At 51.3% G+C, this 19,503-nt stretch overlaps 1 protein-coding gene across 2 annotated transcripts; it reads left to right on the top strand.

Moving 5' to 3' along the window:
• The first annotated feature begins 1,689 nt into the window (after positions 1–1,689).
• Positions 1,690–18,286, top strand: ISG20 (interferon stimulated exonuclease gene 20). Of its 2 annotated transcripts, none has more exons than XM_007990329.3 (4): positions 1,690–1,986; positions 2,250–2,501; positions 14,840–15,040; positions 17,670–18,044. In XM_007990329.3, exons 2-4 carry the CDS (start codon positions 2,274–2,276, stop codon positions 17,760–17,762), a joined length of 522 nt encoding a protein of 173 aa, XP_007988520.1. In that variant the 5' UTR covers positions 1,690–1,986; positions 2,250–2,273; the 3' UTR covers positions 17,763–18,044. The 2 variants fall into 2 exon arrangements, with proteins under 2 accessions (XP_007988520.1, XP_007988518.1); XM_007990327.3 differs by lacking the exon at positions 17,670–18,044 and adding an exon at positions 18,051–18,286 and having other exon boundaries at positions 1,696–1,986.
• Positions 18,287–19,503: the final 1,217 nt, after the last annotated feature.

Here is a 19,503-nt window from a genome sequence, read left to right as displayed (position 1 = left end):
TGAAGCAGAGACCCGATCTTACTGGTCCCTCTGGCCATCAGACCTAGTCCTTGGGAGATGCAGGGGGGGGTTTCAGAACAGCCTGCTGATGGTTTGACAGAAGTCACCATGTGCATAAACCAAAGCCCTGAATGTGGGTTTAAACCTAAAAGAAAGACCTTAGATTGGATAGTGATGCAAGATGAGGTTGGCAAGGCTGGTGGGCTGATGGAAGAGGTTCTGGAAACTATCTGGAGTTGAGATTTGATTTTTTTTTTTTTTTTTTTTTTTTTTGGACAACAGGAAATCACTAAATTTCTTGAGCAGTGCCTCAATCATGAACAGTAGAAGAGATTAGATCCTGGGAAATGTAATATGGTAGGACTCAAAGGACCATTTTGAGCAGGGCATGAAGATGGAAGTGGGAGACCCGGGAGCAACTCCTGCAGCCACACGGGCCAGGCAGGTGAGGACTAGGGTAGGGCTTCCACAGGAAAGGGTAAGAATTAGAGGCAGCTCAGGTCACACAGAGCAGGCACAGAACCATGGGGAAAATATTGGAGGAGTGGGATGTGCTCTGTCTGAGACCCAAGGAGGTGAGCGGAGGTGAAGGTGTGAGGGGTTGCAGCCAAGATATTCCTGAGGATCACCACGGGGCACTTGGGGGTCCTGTGGGGATTGTAGAATCAAACCTACAATTGGATCTTTAGGGGGTTACTTTTTAAGTGCATGTTCCTATAAAGTAACAGGAATGTTACTTCATTTCCTCCTAAATCAGGATAACTTCTATGCATTTGAAAAGCAAAAAGTCCCCACACAGTCTGAAGTAAAGCAAAAGTTGCTTATTCAGGATGGGAACCAAAAATCCTCAAACACCTCAAATTTGCATCCAGTGAACAATAAGCAGGAGCAATCCTTTCTTATGAAGACATATTTCAGTCTTTGGTTTTATTTTTGAGGTCTGTTAAAGTTGGGTATCCAAATCCCGCTTGGTGAAAATATCACAGACCTAGGGAAGTTACTTTTCAAACCACAGATCTTCATGACACTGGGAGGCAATCAGGTTGGAGGGATCAATGTAGATTCTGCACAGATCTGGGGTAGGAGGCAAGCGTGGGGAACGCTCAGCTTCTTGTTGGATCTCACCACAGTAAAAGACAAGCACTTTCCTCATTGAAAGCTGATTTTCTTTCTGCCCCAGTAGTAACTTATTTGTCATTCACTAAATACCGAGCCCTCCCTATCTGGCAGGCACTGTTCTGATAGCTCAAAGTCCTAGCCTGGGAGAGTGTGGACCCAGGGAAGTGTGCCCTGGCTGGTGGGGGCTCCCCCAAGGCCTGCTTCTCCTTCACCCTCACAGTGTCAGCCCTACTGGAGGCAGAGCTCATTGAGGCATCCGGAACCCACGGAGGCCTGTAAGGGCTCCCTCTCTGCTCCTTGCCTTCCCTGGGTTGGAAGTGGGGACTAGCCACCCCCACCACAACTTTCTCCTGCCCATTCCAATAAAAGCCTGTATGTCCCAAGAACCAGCTTCCCTGTCCCCATAAGAGACCACTGAGTATCAGACTGGTAGCAGGCCCCAGAACTTAGTTGTGGGACATTCCCTGAGCTCCAGTCCTGGGGATGTTTATTCTCTGGGCGGAGGGTGAGAAAGGAAACAAAGATGTTGCAATCCACTCCACGAATGAACGAACGTCAGATGCGTCATCTGAGGAGGGGGAGGGCCGGGGCAAAGGAGGGGCACCCTGACATGGAGTCTGCCAGCTCCGTCAGCCCTGACTCGGCCCGGAGCTGAGCTCCCCACCTGCCAGTAGCCCAGGAGATGGAGCAGCCCAGCCCACGTGCCCGGCCTTCCGCCCCTGACTTCACTTGATAACAAACCAGAAACTGAAACAGGGTCGGGATGCCGGCTTGGAGTTAGAGATGAGTCACTGCTGAGAGCAGCTGCAGTAGCTGAGCAGTGGCAGCAGAGAGGCAGACGTGAGCTGAGGGCGCAGAGGCAGGCAGGTGAGAGCGGGAGCTGGAGCAGCAGCTGGGGAGGCCGCGGGAGGGGACTTCCCGGTCCCCAGGCTGCTGGGCAGAGGCCCTGGGACCCATGGGCAGGGTAAGGCAGGGGGAGGGGGGAGGCAAGAGGCCAGCTTCCACTGTGGCCAGGTGGTGTTGGAAACAAAGGGCAGGGTGGAGGGTAAGGCCAGCTGGGGTTAGCTGAGGACACCTGGAGGCTTGGTTTACCCAAGCGTGAGACCGCCCCCCCATACCCCTCTCTCCAGCATCTCTGAGGGTCCCCAAGGAACATGGCTGGGAGCCGTGAGGTGGTGGCCATGGACTGCGAGATGGTGGGGATGGGGCCCCGCCGGGAGAGCGGCCTGGCTCGTTGCAGCCTCGTGAACGTCCACGGTGCTGTGCTGTACGACAAGTTCATCCGGCCTGAGGGAGAGATCACCGATTACAGAACACGGGTCAGCGGGGTCACCCCTCAGCACATGGTGGGGGCCACTCCATTTGCCGTGGCCAGGCTAGAGGTGAGTGAAGGCCAGGCCAACAGGGACTACGGAAACCACCCCTCTCCCACTTCCCTGGCCCCTTCCCCCGGTGCGTATCTGTGACCTGTGACCCCGCTTGTAAGATTTCCCACACTGCTGCTGGGAGAAAGCCGGTGGTGTCTCCATCACATCCTGGAGAAGGCTTCCTGTCTTCAGAGAACCATAGACTCACATCTGGGAGCTGCCTTTGGGGCATCTGTCTGGATCTGGTCCAACTTGCCGGTCTTAAAATGGGGAAACTGAGTCCCATCTGACGTTTCCCCACACAGTGACTTGGGGTCTACATTCCCCATTCTTCCCTCTACCCCAGGTTGCCACTGGTGAGACCTGTGGGGAAATGAGAGGATTCTTGGCTTAGGCCCCGGCCAGAGGCTTTGGCCCTCCCAGTCCTGGAGAACCGGCTGAGCCTCTTGGGCTGAGGGTGGACCTTGCTCCCAGGCTAGCATTCTGACCCGGAGTAGGCTGTCTGCTCAGTTTGAATCCTGAGTTTGTGGTCCAGGGATTTCCTACAGTCTTGCTCTTAGCTGATTGTGAGATCATCTCCAGGTCTCACTTTCTGTTTCTCTGAATTACTAAGTGGAAAGCAAAACTTAAAAGGCGTCAACAGGGTTAGCCACCCCTGGGAAATCTCAGAAGGGCAGGCGAGCTTGTCAGTTTCTAGACGCCATGGTAGGGTTTGAGGAAGTCCAAGAAGAATACAGGTTCCTCTCAGCAGCACACACCCAACCCGTGCCAGGCTCCAGGTGCTGGGGATGAAATGACAACAATAGCTACTATTGACTGAGCACTCACTACACACTGGCTGCTCCCCTAAGCACTGGCCATTCCTGAGCTCATTCACTTCTCACAAACAGCCCTGCCAGGCAGGTTCTCAGGAACTGTTAACGCAGACTTAAGAGGGTCAGTTTCAATCTCAGCTCCCATTACTTAACAGCTAAGGTACCATGGGCAAGTTATTCAACCTCTTTGCACCTAGTGAAAGAAAAGAAGGATAATAGTAGTAGCAACTTCGTTGGGTTATTGTGAGGATTGAGAAAGGGTCTAGAGAGAGTACCTAAATAAGTACTCAAAAACATGTTAGCTATTGGCTGGGTGCAGTGGCTCACGTCTATAATCCCAGCACGGTGGGAGACGGAGGCGGGTGGGTGACTTGAGTTCAGGAGTTCAAGACCAGCCTGGGCAACATGGAGAAACCCCATCTCTACAAAAAACAAAAACAAAAACCACAAAAATTAGCTGGGCATGGTGGCACATGCCCGTGGTCACAGCTACTCCAGCAGCTGGGATTGCTTGAGCTCAGAAGGTCAAGGCTACAGTGAGCCAAGATGGCACCACTGCACTCCAGCCTGGGCAACAGAGCCAGGGAAAAAAAAAAAAGTTAGCTATTATAATTATTTTATCGTCTGTCTGTTTTATTATTATTATTTTTAACCGGAGTCTCACTCTGTCACCCAGGCTGGAGTGCAGTGACGCGATCTTGGCTCTCTGCAACCTCTGCCTCCAAGATTCAAGTGATTCTCCTGCCTCAGCCTCCCAAGTAGCTGGGACTATAGGCACCCGCCACCACGCCTGGCTAATTTTTTTTTGTATTTTTGGTAGAGATGGAGCTTCACCATGTTGGCCAGGCTGGTCTCGCTCAAACTCCTGACCTCAGGTGCTCCGCCCACCTCGGCCTCCCAAAGTCCCAGGCATGCGCCACTGCATCTGGCCATGATTGTTTACCTTATTATCCCCATATTACAAAGGAGGAAACTGGGGCTCGCTTGATTATTAGTTTGTTAGGGCTGCCATAGCAAAGCACCATACACTGGTTGGCTTAAACAACAGGAATGTTCTGTCTCTGGGTTCTGGAGGCTGCAGTCTCATATCCAAGTGTCGGCCAGGTTAGTTCCTTCTGAAGGTTGTGAGTGGGAATCTGTTCCCTGCCTCTCTCCCAGATTCTGGGGGTTGTTGGCAAGCTTTAGGGTACCTTGGCTTATAGATGCCTCACCCAGATCTCTGCCTTTATGTTCACATGGCATTCTCTCTGTGTGTCTCTAAACTTCCTCTTTTTATTTTTATTTTTTATTTTTGAGACGGAATCTCGCTCTGTTGCCCAAGCTGGAGTGCAGTGGCAGGATATCGGCTCACTGCAACCTCTGCCTCCCAGGCTCAAGTGATTCTCCTGCCTCAGCCTCCTGAGTAGCTGGGACTACAGACGCGAGCCACCACACCCAGCTAATTTTTGTATTTTTAGTAGAGATAGGGTTTCACCATGTTGGCCAGGCTGGTCTGAAGCAATCCACCTGCCTTGGCCTCCCAAAGTGCTGGGATGACAGGCATGAGCCACCGCACCTGGTTATCTTCCTCTTTTTTTTTTTTTTTTTTGAGACAGTCACTCTGTTGCCCAGGCTGGACTGCAGTGGCACGATCTTGGCTCACTGCAATCTCCACCTCTTGGGTTCAAGCGATTTTCCTGCCTCAGCCTTCCGAGTTGTAGTATAGGCATCTGCCACCATGCCTGGCTAATTTTTGTATTTTTTAGTAGAGACAGGGTTTTGCCGTGTTGCCCAGGCTGTTCTTGAACTACCGACCTCAGGTGATCTGCCCGCCTTGGCCTCCCAAAGTGCTGGGATTACAGGCATGAATCATCATGCCTGGCCAACTTCCTCTTTTTCAAAGGACACCAATCATATTGGATTATGAGCCCACCCTACTCCAGTGTGACGTCATCCTACCCGAACTAATTCTATCTGCAACAACCTTGTTTCCAAATAAATCACAATCTGAGGTATTGGGGGTTAGGATTTTAACATATGAATTTGAGAGAGTGGGACACACTTCAACCTATAAACTGAATAACTTGCGCTGTTAAGATAGCTGAAATATGAGACAACTGCTCAGGAATCCAAACTCAGGCTTACAGTCTCTAGAACTATGCTGTCCAATGGGGTCCCCAGCAGCCATATGCTGCTAGTAGGCTGAATTCAGACCTGGAGTGTAGCTGGTTTGAACTGAGATGTGCTGTAAGTGTAAAGTCCACACTGGATTTGTGTTGTTGTTTTTGTTGTTGTTTTAAGACGGAGTCTTGCTCTATCGCCCAGGCTGGAGCATGGTGGCGTGATCTCCGCTCACAACAACCTCCATCTCCCAGGTTCAAGAGATTCTCCCGCCTTGACCTCCCAAGTAGCCTCTCAAGTAGCTGTGCACCACGTCTGTTTTTGTATTTTCATGAGAGATGGGGTTTCACCATGTTGGCCAGGCTGGTCTCAAACTTGCTGCCTCAAGTGATCCACCCACCTCAGCCTCCCAAGGTGCTGGGATGACAGTCATGAGCCACTGCATTTGGCCAAAGGCTTGTTTTTAAAAAAGAGACAGGCCAGATGCAGTGGTTCATGGCTGTAATCCCAACACTTTGGGAGGCCAGTGCAGCAGGATGACTTGAGCCCAGGAGTTTGAGACCAGCCTGGGCAAGATGGTGGGACCTCCTCTACATAAAAAAATAAATAAAATAAAATAAAATAAAATAAAATAAAATAAAATAAAAATTAGCCAGGCATGGTGGTGCATACTTGTAGTCCCAGCTACTCGAGGAGGCTGAGGTGAAGGATTGCTTGAGCCCAGGAGTTTGAGGCTGTACCGAGCTATGATCATGCCACTGCACTGCAGCCTGGGTGACAGAGACCCTGTCTCTATTAAAAAATAATAATAATTAAAAATTTAAAAGAGCCATAAAATGTCCCAATAATTTTTATATTGATTACCTGTTGAAATGATAGTATTTTGCATATGTTAGGTTAAATAAAACATTAAAATTAATTTCACCTGTTTACTTTTTACCTTTTGAAATATGGCTGTTGGGTGATTTAAAATTACATTTGTGGGCTGGGTATGGTGGCTCACACCTGTAATCTCAGCACTTTGGGAGGCCAAAGCAGGCAGATCACTTAGGGTTAGAAGTTCAAGACCAGCCTGGCCAACATGGTGAAACCCCATCTCTACTGAAAATGCAAAAATTAGCCAGGCGTGGTGGTGGGTGCCTGTAATCTAAGCTACTCGGGAGGCTGAGGCAGTAGAATCACTTAAACCCAGGAGGTGGAAGTTGCAGTGAGCCAAGATTGTGCCACTGCCACTCCAGCCTGGGTGACAGAGCAAGACTCTGTCTCAAAAAAAAAAAAAAAAAAAATTGCATCTGTGACTTGCATTATATTTCTATTGGACAACACTGTTCTAGAAGTACAGATTGGGTAGCCCTTATCTGAAATGCTGGGGACCAGAAGGGTTTTGGATTTTGGATTTTTTTGGACTTTGGAATATTTGCATTATACTTACTGGTTGAGCATCCCAAATTTGAAAATCTGAAACTTGAAATGTTCCAATGAGCACTTCCTTTGAGTGTCATGTTGGCACTCAAAATGTTTAGGATTCTGGAGCATTCGTATTTGGGATGCTCAACCTGTATCAACAGTATAGTGTGGGAACCCTGGGGATGGTCACAGTACATCATCATGGTTCTGGAAAGACTCTGTGAAGCTGGTGGTATTTGAAAGAAGTGGAGGAGAGTCTATGTAGGCAATTAAATGGGCCACAGGGAGCCATTGAAGATTCTTGAGCAATGCATGAGAGGATAAAAACCAGTTTCAAGAAAACTAGAATGGGAGTACCATGCAGGATAGATGGGAGTGAGAAAAAAGACGATGATAAGAGTCAGAGGCCAGGCGTGGTGGCTCATGCCTGTAATCCTAGCACTTTGGGAGGCCAAGGTGGGCAGATCACCAGAGGTCAGGAGTTCGAGATCAGCCTGGCTAACATAGTGAAACCCCGTCTCTACTAAATATACAAAATTAGCTGGGCATGGTGGCACGTGCCTGTAATCCCAGCTACTTGGGAGGCTGAGGCAGGAGAATTGCTTCAACCCAGGAGGCGGAGGTTGCAGTGAGCTGGGATTGTGCCACTGCACTCCAGCCTAGGAGACAAAGTGAGACTTGGTCTCCAAAAAAAAAACAAGGGAGCAGTTACAAGGGCCTGCATCATCTTTGGCAGACAGAGAATTGAAGTGAAGAAAACGTTAGGAAAGGAAGAAAACATTTGGTGTGTCACCAAAAAGGGGAGGGCAACGTGAAGAAGAGGTGGGAGTCTGTTCAGGTGCTGATGGGAGGCCCAGGGACACCACGAGGAGCTCCCCACCCTCAGATTCCCACTGAGCAGTCAGGGTGGGCAGTATGTCCCTCACCCTCCTCCTCGTCCCCAGTTTCCATCCTCATCAGAGTGACAGAAGGGGGCAGAGGAGCCCAGAGCAGGGGGAAAGGAGGCAGTAGAGTAGGGCCTCTCCCAGTCCCTGTACATCCAGACCTGTAAAACCACAATTCCCTGGGCGCCCTTGAGCATTGGCCTAGGGGCCTGGATACCTCAGTCTTCATCCAGATTTGGTGCAGAAATGCTTTTGTTTCACAGTTAGAGGCTATGCGAAGTACAACGCTTTCAGCATGTGACACAGAACCCTGCTCAGACTGGGCACTTGATAGCCACTGAACGACGAGGCAGGGGTTCGAAGACCAGGCAGGTCTTCAGAACCACATCTGGGCTTCTCAGTTCCTGCTCCATCACCTATAGGTTTGTGCGACTGTCAGCAAGTTATTGAACTTTCTGAGACTCCATTCCCTAATCATAGAAGAGGACTCGTAGTGCCTCCTCCCTGGTCTCATGCGGGTCAGATGCAGTGACATGGACTGTGGCCCTAAGCGCAGTGCCTGGTTCACAGCCGATGTTTGCAAGAACTTCCCAAAACCTGGCTCAGATCATCGCCGCCTCCCCCATTCAAATATCTCCCATGGCTCCCTATTGCCTAAGGTTCCCCCAGCTCAGCACCCAGCAGTCAGGCTCTCCAAACCCCTATCTACCTGCCTTTCTTGCTTTCTCTCATAGGCCGTTGCCTACCATGCATTTCAGCCAACTCCTAGTCTCTCCTATCCCCATCCCTAGAAATGCCATCATTCTGGCAGCCTCAGGCCAGAAGAGACCTTTATGATGCACTTACCCACTCCTGCCCACCATCCCCGCCCCACTGATCCCTGGTCTCTGGCCCTCCTTGCTGTTGCTGATGCACTTCATAGCTTGCCATTCACCCACACCATCTGTCTATTTCCACAGCTCTTACTATACACTTCATCTGCCCCCAGACTGGAACCTGTGTTTTGCACACAGGTGACTTGAGAATGTTTGTGGGATTGAAGTTGAACTGATTTTCATAAATACAAAAGAGTTCTGGCAGCTGCATGGAGTCAAATTGTCTCTGCCCTTGTGCTGGCCTTTGCTGTCAAGATGCGGTGATGCACCACCCTGACGGACAGGGAGTAAGCACACTGTCTTTAGAGTGGGGTGCATGGGGATCCAATCCCAGCTTTGCCTCTGGATTGCTGTGTCCTCTAGCTTATTGCTCAACCTCTTTGTGCTCCCCTAAGTAGGATCCTCTGTAACACAGAGATGATTAAATAGTACAGGTATATCCAGCCCCATGGCCCAGGCACTATTCTGAGCACGTTTCATACTCCCCACCACAACCCTGAACTAGTACCATCATTCCCATTTTACAAATGAGGAAACTGAAGTATGAGACTGAGTAAGCTGTCCAAGGAAGGAGTAGAGCAGAGACTCAGATTCTGGCTCCAGAGCTGGAGCTGTGGTGTTCAGATCCCATGCTCAGTGTGTGTGAATTATAGTCTATAAATGCTAAGTGTCCAATGTATGTAAGGGGCGATGTCCTGCCTAGCACATGAATAGAAGTGTGGCCCAGTAATGGTCATTATTTGTCTCTGTGGATGAGGACACTGAGTGTCAATTTGTTGGAGGCTCTGGAGGCAGTTTGGTCCCATTTATCATCCGTAATGTTTTAATCCCAAAGACAGATCAGGCTCCCAGGCCCCTAAATGTGCCGAGAGCCCCCAAAGGGCAGAAGCCTAACAGCCCTTTGATGAGACCCCACAAGACAAGGTGACACCTCTCAAGTGAGTCTAGGGTTGGCCAGCCCTTGGTTTCATGCAGGCATTTTTTTCTTTTTTTCTTTTTTTGAGACAGAGTCTTGCTCTGTCGTCCAGGCTGGAGTGCAGTGTCACAATCTTGGCTCACTGCAACCTCCGCCTCCCAGTCTCAAGTGATTCTTGTGTTTCGGCCTCCTGAGTAGCTGGGATTACAGGCATGTGCCACCACGCCTAGCTAATTTTTGTATTTTTAGTAGAGACGGGGTTTCGTCATGTTGGCCATGCTGGTCTTGAACTCCTGCCCTCGAGCAATTCTCCCGCCTTGGCCTCCCATAGTGTTGGGATTACAGGCATAAGCCACTGCGCCTGGCTATGCAGGCATTTTTCAAAGGCCCCTCACCTCTCTGTCTCCTCCCAGTAAGGAGTAGTGAGTGTGCCCAGCCAGCAGCCAGCAATAAGGTAGCCCATAGTGGTCGGGAGGCTCCAGGGAGTCCCAAGTCCACCCAGGAGTGCTAGCACTTTAGGCCACTGATGTGAGTGGAGGCCCCCCACTCCATCCCTTTTTATTTATTGTAATGTGGCGACATTATGTTATAATGTAAATCCTTATGATCTGACATCTTTGTGTCTGACCATTATATAGAGGGGATATTTAGCAATGTTGGGAGACATTTCTGGTTGTCACAGTGGCCGGCATCTAGTGGGTAGAGACCAGAGAGCTCCCAAACATCTCACAATGCCCAGGGCAGCTCCCTCCCCTGCCACGCACACATAACAAAGAAATATCTGGCCCCACATGGCAACAGTGCTGAGGCTAAGAAACCCCGGTCTATAGAAAGCCCCACAAATCAAACTGTCAGCACAGGAGGGAATCTATGCACTGGAGCCTGGCGTCCAGAGAGGGGCAGGGATTTGCCTAAGGACATGCAGGAAGCTATGATACAAATCACTGCTGACATTCGGGGGTCTCACCTGGTGAGTTAATGTTTTTCTTTTTTCTTTTTAAAAAGTCTAACAGTAATTTTTAGTAACTTGTAAATCACTTTTGTGACTGAATGGTCTTTTAATGTCAACCCAGCATAAGGAGGGACATCCAGCCTGGGAAGCACTGTGGTTGCAGACACAGATGCAAACAGAAGGGAAGTCATGGTAGCTTGTGAACAGGGAGAGATTTCAGCTGTAGCCAGCCCGGTAGTCCTTGCACAGGTGGGAGTGTCCTGTTGGGGCCCTGCCACCTGGCAGGTCTTTCTGGGGCTCAGCCAGATGAAGGAGGAAGGCTTCAATATCCAGATTTGCCCCAGGGTAAGCGGCCTTGTGGGAACCAGGCACTAGCCAGGGGCAGGGACACCAAGGGAGCTTGGCAGGGGACAAGAGCAAAGACTGAGGCTGGAGCCACTCCAGAAGGTGATAGTAAGGGACCTGGTCCTCTGCAAGAACAACATTCTTCAGAGCCCCTTACCCATAGCCTCCTCTCCTGGCAGTCAAGAATGAATGAATTGGTATATGAACTAATGTACGATGGATGAATGAAAGCATGGTAGAGGCAGCAGGCTCTGGACTGCTCAGTGGGGTTCAATGCAGACTTGTTAGATGGGAAGAATCCCCTGAAACAGTTGCTGACACCCGTCCCTGGAGATTTCAATTTAGTAAGTCTGTGTAGGGCCTGGCCCTCCAGGATTTTTGCATCAGGCACATCTGGGAAATACTTGGAGTAGAGTGGAAACGCAGCGGAAGGTGTGTGCAGGCAGCACCCGGCCTGGCACTCCCCTGCGTGTGACCTGGGTGCACGCTGCCCTGTGCCCTGCTTTGCTGGTGGGTCGGATGGTATGTAGGGTTATCATTGTGTGCCTGGTAGTGCCCTGTCCCTTGGTCCTTGTGCTAATAATAACAACTACAGTAACAATGATGGCGTCAGGTGGATCCAGACACAGCACTGCAGCTTTCAGCTGACTAGCTGTGTGACTTGGGCAAGCCCCTTAATCTCTCTGATTCTGGGCTCCCTCCTCTGTAAAATGGAATTAAGAATAATCTCATTGAGGAGCTTCATGACGAGGTAAGGAAAGTGCCTGGCACAGTGCCAGGCTGCTAAGAGATCAGTAGATGTCCCATCCCCCAGCCCCACCCCAGTTCTTTCCAGGAACTTGAGAGACTCCTCCCCCTGTGTTTGAAAGTAGCAAAGTCTGACACACTTGCCTCATGACACTGACTCAGGGCAGATCCTGGGGCCAGCAGGTCACACAGCCCCGAGGCCAGCCTGCCAGTGCCTTTCGCCGACCCCTGGACTCCAGCAGATGCCCAACTCCTTCCCTTTTCAGACCTGCCTCAGTCTGTTTAGCCTTGGCTGCTAAAGGGCCACTCAGGCCTCACCAGTCTGGACCCTCACCTTACAAATAGGAAAACTGAAGCCCAGAGAGGGTCTTTGATATCCCTGAGGTCACACAGCAAGTTCCAGCATCTCTTCCTTCCCAGAGTCTTTGTCCCAAAGAGTGGTGTCTCTCTGCTAAATAGATGGTTCTGTTCTTTCCCTTCTTCCTCTTCCTTCCTTGGCTTGTCCTCTCCCTCTTATTCTGTTTGTCTCGTGGTGACTCCCATAGTGCCTCATGTAGACCCCCACTTCCCCTCTCCAGACTCTCAGGCTCGGGAAGTGACGAGTTTCCTGGGAATCCACATCACGATGACTCGTTCCTTCTATGTCTGGGCCCAGCTGTGGCTGCCTCTGGGATGGTGGATGAGTTCCTTCAGGGCTTTGTGTGAACTGGGCCTGAGCCAAGCCCCTAGAAGGGGAAAACAGGCCACATTGTTCAGGAGCACAAAGGATGTTAGCAAGAAAAGACACGTGACCCATGGCCGCCCACACAACCACATCTCTCCACACCCCCTGCCGTTTCTGCCCGCCGCTGTGTGCTAGGCAGTTTCCTCTACACAGTTTCCCTTGAGCTGCTGCTCTGAGGTCGTGTGCCTGTTGTCATATTTTAAAGCCTCAGTTTTATCGCCATTTCCCAGGTGGTCTCTAGCGCACTCAAGCTTGAGAAGCGCTGGTGTGGTTCAGGAGCAGCGCCCCTTCATTCTCTAGCACACTATCCCCAGTCCTCTAAGTTGAGCATGAGCTCTGTCCAGAGAAGGTCTCCAAACAGACCATGTGGACGGCAGGGCAGGCTGGTGACCCTGCCTGTTGACAGTGGAGGGACAGATTCTGCTTCCCGCATCGTGACCCTGGGCAACTCACATCTCCTCTCTGAGCCTCAGTCTTCTGTGGTTGCCAGGGGAGAACGCGTGAAAGGGACCACATGATGTTCCGGGAGGCCGCTGGCCATCTAGAAGGAGAAGCAGGCTGTGGGGAAGGTGTTAGCCACCAGAAGGCTCTTTCCTGGGGCACATGCTAAGGTCATGGGCTGCATGCAGAGAAGGAGACAAAGGCTGTCCTAGAGCTGTCCAAAGTGGGCCTGAACTAGCCACGAGCTGCCCCTTTCCCTAATACAGCTCGCATCTGTTCTATTTTCAGGTCCCCTTCCCATCCTTTCCAGTGGCAGTTGAGTGAAAGCAAGCTGACTGGCCTGTGTGATCAGAGCAGAGCAGGCTGTCCATGTGGGAGGCGAGGCAAGGAACGCAGGGCTGGGGCACTCACAGCTGGGCCTCTGGGCTGCTGGAGGCCTGGAGTGGTTGTTCACTCTTCTGGCTCAGTGTGGCAGTGGCAGGCAGGCTCTGGATTCAGCCCACTGGCTTCAAGGCCCGGCTCTGCCACTAACCAGCCGTGTGACTGTCCCAGTTATCAAATGGTGCTTGGCAAGTCACACCAAAACTTACTGGTTCTAACAATGTCAATACTTATTTCGCTCAGCCACCTGCAATTTGGGCAGGTGCTCTGCAGCAGGACAGGCCGTCAGTTAAGGCACCTTGAAGGCTGGAACCATTGGAAGGTTTGCTCACCCACCTGTCTGGTGGCTGGTGCTGGCCTGCCTTGGCCACATCACTATCTCGGTGGCTCTCTGCATGGTCTCTCCAGCATGGTGGCTTTGGGGTGGCCAGATTTTTTTTTTTTTTTTTTTGAGATGAAGTCTCGCTGTCGCCCAAGCTGGAGTGCAGTGGCACAATCTCAGCTCACTGCAATCTCCCTCCCAGGTTCAAGCAATTCTCCTGCCTCAGCCTCTCGAGTAACTGGGACTAGCCACCGCGTCCGTGTAGTTTTGGCATTTTTAATAGGGACAGGGTCTCACCGTGTTGGCCAGGCTGGTCTCAAACTCCTGGCCTCAGGTGATCCGCCTGCCTCAGCCTCCCAAAGTGCTGGGATTACAGACATCAGCCACCATGCCTGGCTGGTGGCCGGATTTCTTATAGAATTCGTGTCCCAGACAGAAGTCAGAAGTCATACAGACCAGCCCATATGCAAAGGGAGGGGAGTTTTTTTCCATCCTTTTTTAAGAAGAGTATCAAGGAATTTGCAAACTTGTTTTAAAATCATCAGAGTAAGCCTGGGCGTGTTACTTGTCTGCGTTTCAGATATTTCCTTTGTAAAACTCAGTTAAATGCAGTGCTGCCTCCTCACTGTTAGTTTTCTGTGGCTGCCGTAAGGAAGCCATCAACTTAGTGGTCCACAGCAACACAGATGTATTCTCTTACAGTTCTGTAGTTTCCAAGTTCAGCGTGGGTCTCACTGGGCTAAAATCAGTGTCAGTGGGGCTCGGTTCCTTCGGGATGCTCTGGGGAAGAATCCATTTCCTTGCCCTTTCTGGCTTCTAGAGGTTGCCTGAATACCTTGACTCACGGCCCCTCCCTCCATCTTCAAAGCCAGCAACAGCCTGTTTTCCTCATGTGGATTCACTCTGATCTCCACGTGTGAGGAGCCTTGTGATTATGTTGGGCCCACATGGGTAGGCCAGGCAATCTCCCCATTTGCAGGTTCACTGATTAGCAATCTAAATTCTGCCCGGAATTTTAATTCCTCTTTGCCGGGTAATGTATTCACAGATCCTGGGGACTAGGGTGTGGACATCTTTGGGAGGTCATTATTCTGCCTGCCACAATAGAATTGTTGGGAAGATTAAACAACATAATATGCATGACGGATTTTGAAGCATGTCTGGCACCTGGGAAATACTCAAGACGTACTAATCATTGCTCCTACACAGTGTAGCTCCCGAAGGAGCCCAGGTAGGCTTTTGGCACAGACTGAAACTATCAAGTGTGAGGAGGGACCTAGTCTAATCTCTTCTTTTCAAAGATGATATATTTGAAGCCCAGGGAGGGATGATAATTTGCCCAAGGTCACACAGCCATTCAAGGAGGGGTTGCTCCTTTGCCAGCCCCAGACCCGCCCAGAGAATGCTGGGTCATGTAGCGGTGGGCACATGTCTTCCTGGCCAGATCCTGCAGCTCCTGAAAGGCAAGCTGGTGGTGGGTCATGACCTGAAGCACGACTTCCAGGCACTGAAAGAGGACATGAGCCGCTACACAATCTATGACACGTCCACCGACATGCTGCTGTGGCGTGAGGCCAAGCTGGACCACTGCAGACGCGTCTCCCTGCGGGTGCTGTGTGAGCGCCTCCTGCACAAGAGCATCCAGGTGAGAACCTCCTTGTCCTTCTCCCCCTCCTCCCTCTCCTCCCCCTCCTCTTCCCCCTCCTCCCTCTCGTCTCCTTCCTCTCCTCCTCATCTGTCTCCATTTCCTCCCCCTCTTCCCCCTCTTCTTCCTTCCCCTCCTCCTTTCCCTCCTCCCCATCCCCCTTTGCCCTCCTCCCCCTTCCCCACCTCCTCGCTCTCCTCCCCTTCTTCCCCTTCTCCCTCCCTGTCCCCTCCCCTTCTTCCTCCTCCCTCATGCCCTCGCACACCTCGGCAGCCTGCCCGAGGCATTGATGGTAGGTCCTGCTGTGCCTGGTCCCTGGGCTGGTAGAGTGAGGATGAGGGCAGGGAAGGAGAAACACCCAACAAAGGTTTGCTTTTGTTGTTGAAATCAAGCCAGTCACCCTGTGGGAAGTGAAGCTTGCTCCCACCATAGAACTCTGGGCAATGGTGTAAAACACACACCTCACCTCAGATGTGTCTCCAGCAGGAGCCAGGGAACTGGTATGTTTGTACACCAGTTCCCATCAGCCTCCAGCTGCTGCTGCTCCTGGGCACTGATTCCACAGCACTCCTGGCTGTGGGCAAAGCCGGCAGGAAAAGGCATGCAGATGTGGGGTGTTGGGAGTTTACCCTGTGGGAAGGGCAGAGGGAGAGGGGCCAGACACTAAGAGCCAGGGCTGCACACAGGGACCCTTCAGGTCAACGGCTCTTTGTTAAACACCTGCTCCATGCTTTAGACCAGATCCTAGAGACACATGGTGAACAAGACCCATCTCTGTCCTTGAGCTCTTGGTTGGTTGGGAGGTGGCCCTTAACCAGGTCATCAGCACACATGGGAGGGAGTATCTGATGGAGGGAAAGGCAGTGCCCTGGGAGCAGGATGAAGCATGGGGCTGGCAGGGCAGGAGACCAGATCTGAACAGAGCTGTTCAGTCAAGGAGGGTCTCAGTCAAGGAGGGCAGAAGGCATACGGAATGGGGCCGGGTGAGCCAAAGCCTGAGGCTGGGTGAGGGGCTGGGGAGCATGGAGCCCACCCCTCGCCTGCTGGTAAGAACTTCAGGAACCATGTCCGGAGCAGGGAACAGGCCTGAGTCTGGGCCTGTTAGCCTTGAGGCACATGAGGCACATAAGGGCCAGGCTGGGGTTTTCCTGGAGCCCTTGTCACTCTGTGGTTCTCAGTCTGGGGCCTTGAGCCTGACCCAGGGCCTTCTCCTAGGCTCTGTCCCTGGGCTTATTAAGCCTGGTTGTTCCAGAAGCTCAGTACCCCACCAGGCAGTTCCTGCCTGCACTGATGCCCCTAGAAACCAGCTCTCCAGCCCCCCTCACATGGACAGTGGTGCTACTGATCACTGTGACTAGAACTGACCCACAGGACACAAGGAGCTAACATGGTAGAGCTGTCACAGTTGGGCAGTGGTGTTACTGCCCCTCGAGGGGGTGAAATGGCAGGCCTGTGGCTCCCCGCCAAGCTGCGTGCATGGTAGACTAGGCTGCATAGGAAAGGAAGGACCCTGCCATTTACCAAGCCCTGTGGAGGACGCTGGGCACTTGGCATCTCTCATTCCATCCTCTAAGGCAGGTATAATCAAGCCCCTTTCACAGAAGAGGAAACAGAGACCCAGAGAGGAAAAGTGGCTTGCCCACGGTCACAGAGCTCATAAGCAGGGGAGCTGGGAATTGGAGCCTGGGTTTGTCTGATTCCAAGTCCAGGGCTCTTTACCTCCCCACTTGGTAATAAAGGATGCTGGTGCTGCATTCTTCTTCTGTTCTTGGCTTCCTTCTCCATAGAACAGAGTGGTAGAGCACATAACCTCCCTGTGCCTCAGTTTCCTCATCTGTCAAGCAAGGATGGTGACGGGCAGGTATTCAGAGGCACAGCGCGGACGACACCACCATGCTACCTGCTTGTTGATTAATGATAGAGTGTCCAAGCCAAAAAATAAACATTAAAAAATAAAACAGTACAGCATAATAACGGCAACGAGAAAAAGACTTTTTGAGCTGGGCCACCTAACCAGGTATTCCCAACACCCTGTCTGGAGTGCCTGGAAAAGGAGCCCCTGTGAGAACAGGAAGGCCTCTCTCGACAGAGGGACACCAAGAAAATGCAGCCAGGTCCAACAGCCCGCTGGCTCCCATGCTGGGTACTAACCAGGACACCAGGGCTGAGCGGGGGATGCAAAGGGAGATGAAAGGTGACTGCAGTGAGGATTTGCCCAGCGTACTTGCCTCTGCAGGATCCACATCTCAGCTCCACAACTGGCTGGCTTGTGTGTGAGCCTCAGTTTTATCATCAGTAAAATGGGGGAATAATCGTATCCAGCTCAGAGGTTTAACTTCAGCCTAGTGCACGGAAGATGTGGTAAATGGCCATCGCTTCTCCCTTGAATGGACTGAGGGCCCCCTGACTCCCATAGCACTACCCCATAAAGTCTAGGCTCCCGACTTCGGCATTCAAGGCCTTCAGTGATAAATCCAGGCCCACCATCTGCCCCCACACCATCTTTCACACACCCCCTGCCCCCACCCTCTCAGGTCTCTGATTTTAGCTGCACATGCTCTCCCTGCCTCCTAAATGCTTGCAGCCTTTCCTTTCCATTTATTGATGTCCTTGTGTTCTCTCTGAGCAGCCCTTCCCCGTGTCCCTAGCTGGAGTTCCTCACTCCCTCCTCAGTGTCCTGAAGCTCCTTGTTAGAGCTGCTGGAGCCACTGCGTGTGTCTGACAGCAAGTCTGCAGCCTCTACTTACCTTGCGGGACTGCAGGCGACTTGAAGGCACAGCCTGGTTCCCAGGAGGCTGGATTTTGTGCCACTGGCCCGAGGGCTGAAGGCAGGGCAGCTCCAGCCACCTGCTGAATCTCCTAAGTCCAGAGTGTCAGAGACCTCAAGAGACTCTCACCCACTGACCCACCTGGGGACTCTGGAAATCGGGATGTGACCAGGGAAGATCCCGTCATGGGGCCTCTGAATTCAGCTTCATCCCAAGTCCCCACTCTATACTTGTGTCTGCAGAACAGCCTGCTTGGACACAGCTCGGTGGAAGATGCGAAGGCAACGATGGAGCTCTACCAAATCTCCCAGAGAATCCGAGCCCGCCGAGGGCTGCCCCGCCTGGCTGTGTCAGACTGAAGCCCTGTCCAGCCCATTCCCCAGGGACTAGAGGCTTTCGGCTTTTTGGGACAGCAACTACCTTGCTTTTGGAAAATACATTTTTAATAGTAAAGTGGCTCTGTATTTTCTCTACGCCATCACTGGGTCCTCTTCTTATTCCTCTCTCCGAGCTGGGTTAACAGTAGACAGGACCCATTTCTGTGTGATGTTAGGAGGGAATGAAGTCTTATGCTGGGGAGGTGGGCAAGTGTCAGTTTCCTTAATATCTTGAATCCTGTGGGTCCAAAATGCAGCTTGGGAATCTAAGTAGCATGTGGCTTAATTACTAGTCCCACCCTTTGCTGTTTCATTCTAGCCCTATTCCTGGTGCATTTATGCCTAGAAAGGTGGTATTTCCTGGGGTGGCGTTCAGCTCCTCTTGATTTTGGTGCCACAGCATTTGTGGACTTTGAGGTGAAGGTATAGGAAATGTCAAGGGTGCCACCCCAGCAACCTTGAGCAAGTCACCCCTCCTCTTATTTGTAAAACGAGGAAGGAAAGGTAACGAACTGTGGAGTCAGAGAGAAGTAGGTTGGAATCCTGTCTTTGTCATTTAGTAGCTGTTTGACCTAAGGTGACTCACTGAACTTCTCAGTTTCTCTATCTGTAAAATGAGAATTCTAACAACTCGTAGGGTATTTGTGAGACATTGCATGCAAAGCCCCCAGCACCATGCCTGTCCTAGCTTAAGCACCCACCAGGTGTCGATAAGTAATTGTTCTTCCCTGGACTGCCTGCAGATCTAGGGTACCCCAGGAAGAGTCACAGCACTCTGTTTCGGGGCTCGGCTCTCTGAGGGGAGGGCATACTGTATGGGGAGGAGGGTGTGGACCAGAAATCAACTGCAGAATTCTTGTTATTTTCATAATAATTAGTAGTTTAGTGCTTACACTAAATAAAAATCACTGGAATGGTGTCTAAGCAAATTTTTTTTGTTTTGTTTTGTTTTGGTTTTGTTTGGTGTTTGTTTTTGAGATGGAGTCTCACTCTGTCACCCAGGCTGGAGTGCAGTGACTGGATCTTGGCTTACTGCAACCTCCACCTCCCGGGTCCAAGTGATTCTCCTGCCTCAGCCTCCCAAGTAGCTGGGATTACAGGCATGCACCATCACACCCAGCTCATTTTTATATTTTCAGTAAAGATGGGGTTTCTCCATGTTGGCCAGTCTGGTCTCAAACTCCTGACCTCAAGTGATCCACCCACCTCAGCCTCCCAAAGTGCTGGGATTACAGGCGTGAGTCACCGCACCTGGCCAAGCTGTTCCTTTTTTTTAACCTCCACAGGTGATTCTGGTTCTAGGGTACTTGAGTCACCT

The sequence above is a fragment of the Chlorocebus sabaeus genome, chromosome 29 (genome assembly GCF_047675955.1).
Source record: "Chlorocebus sabaeus isolate Y175 chromosome 29, mChlSab1.0.hap1, whole genome shotgun sequence".
Taxonomy (NCBI): domain Eukaryota; kingdom Metazoa; phylum Chordata; class Mammalia; order Primates; family Cercopithecidae; genus Chlorocebus; species Chlorocebus sabaeus.
The sequence above is the reverse complement of the archived record's forward strand: the minus strand, read 5'-3'. Positions and strand labels throughout refer to the sequence as shown.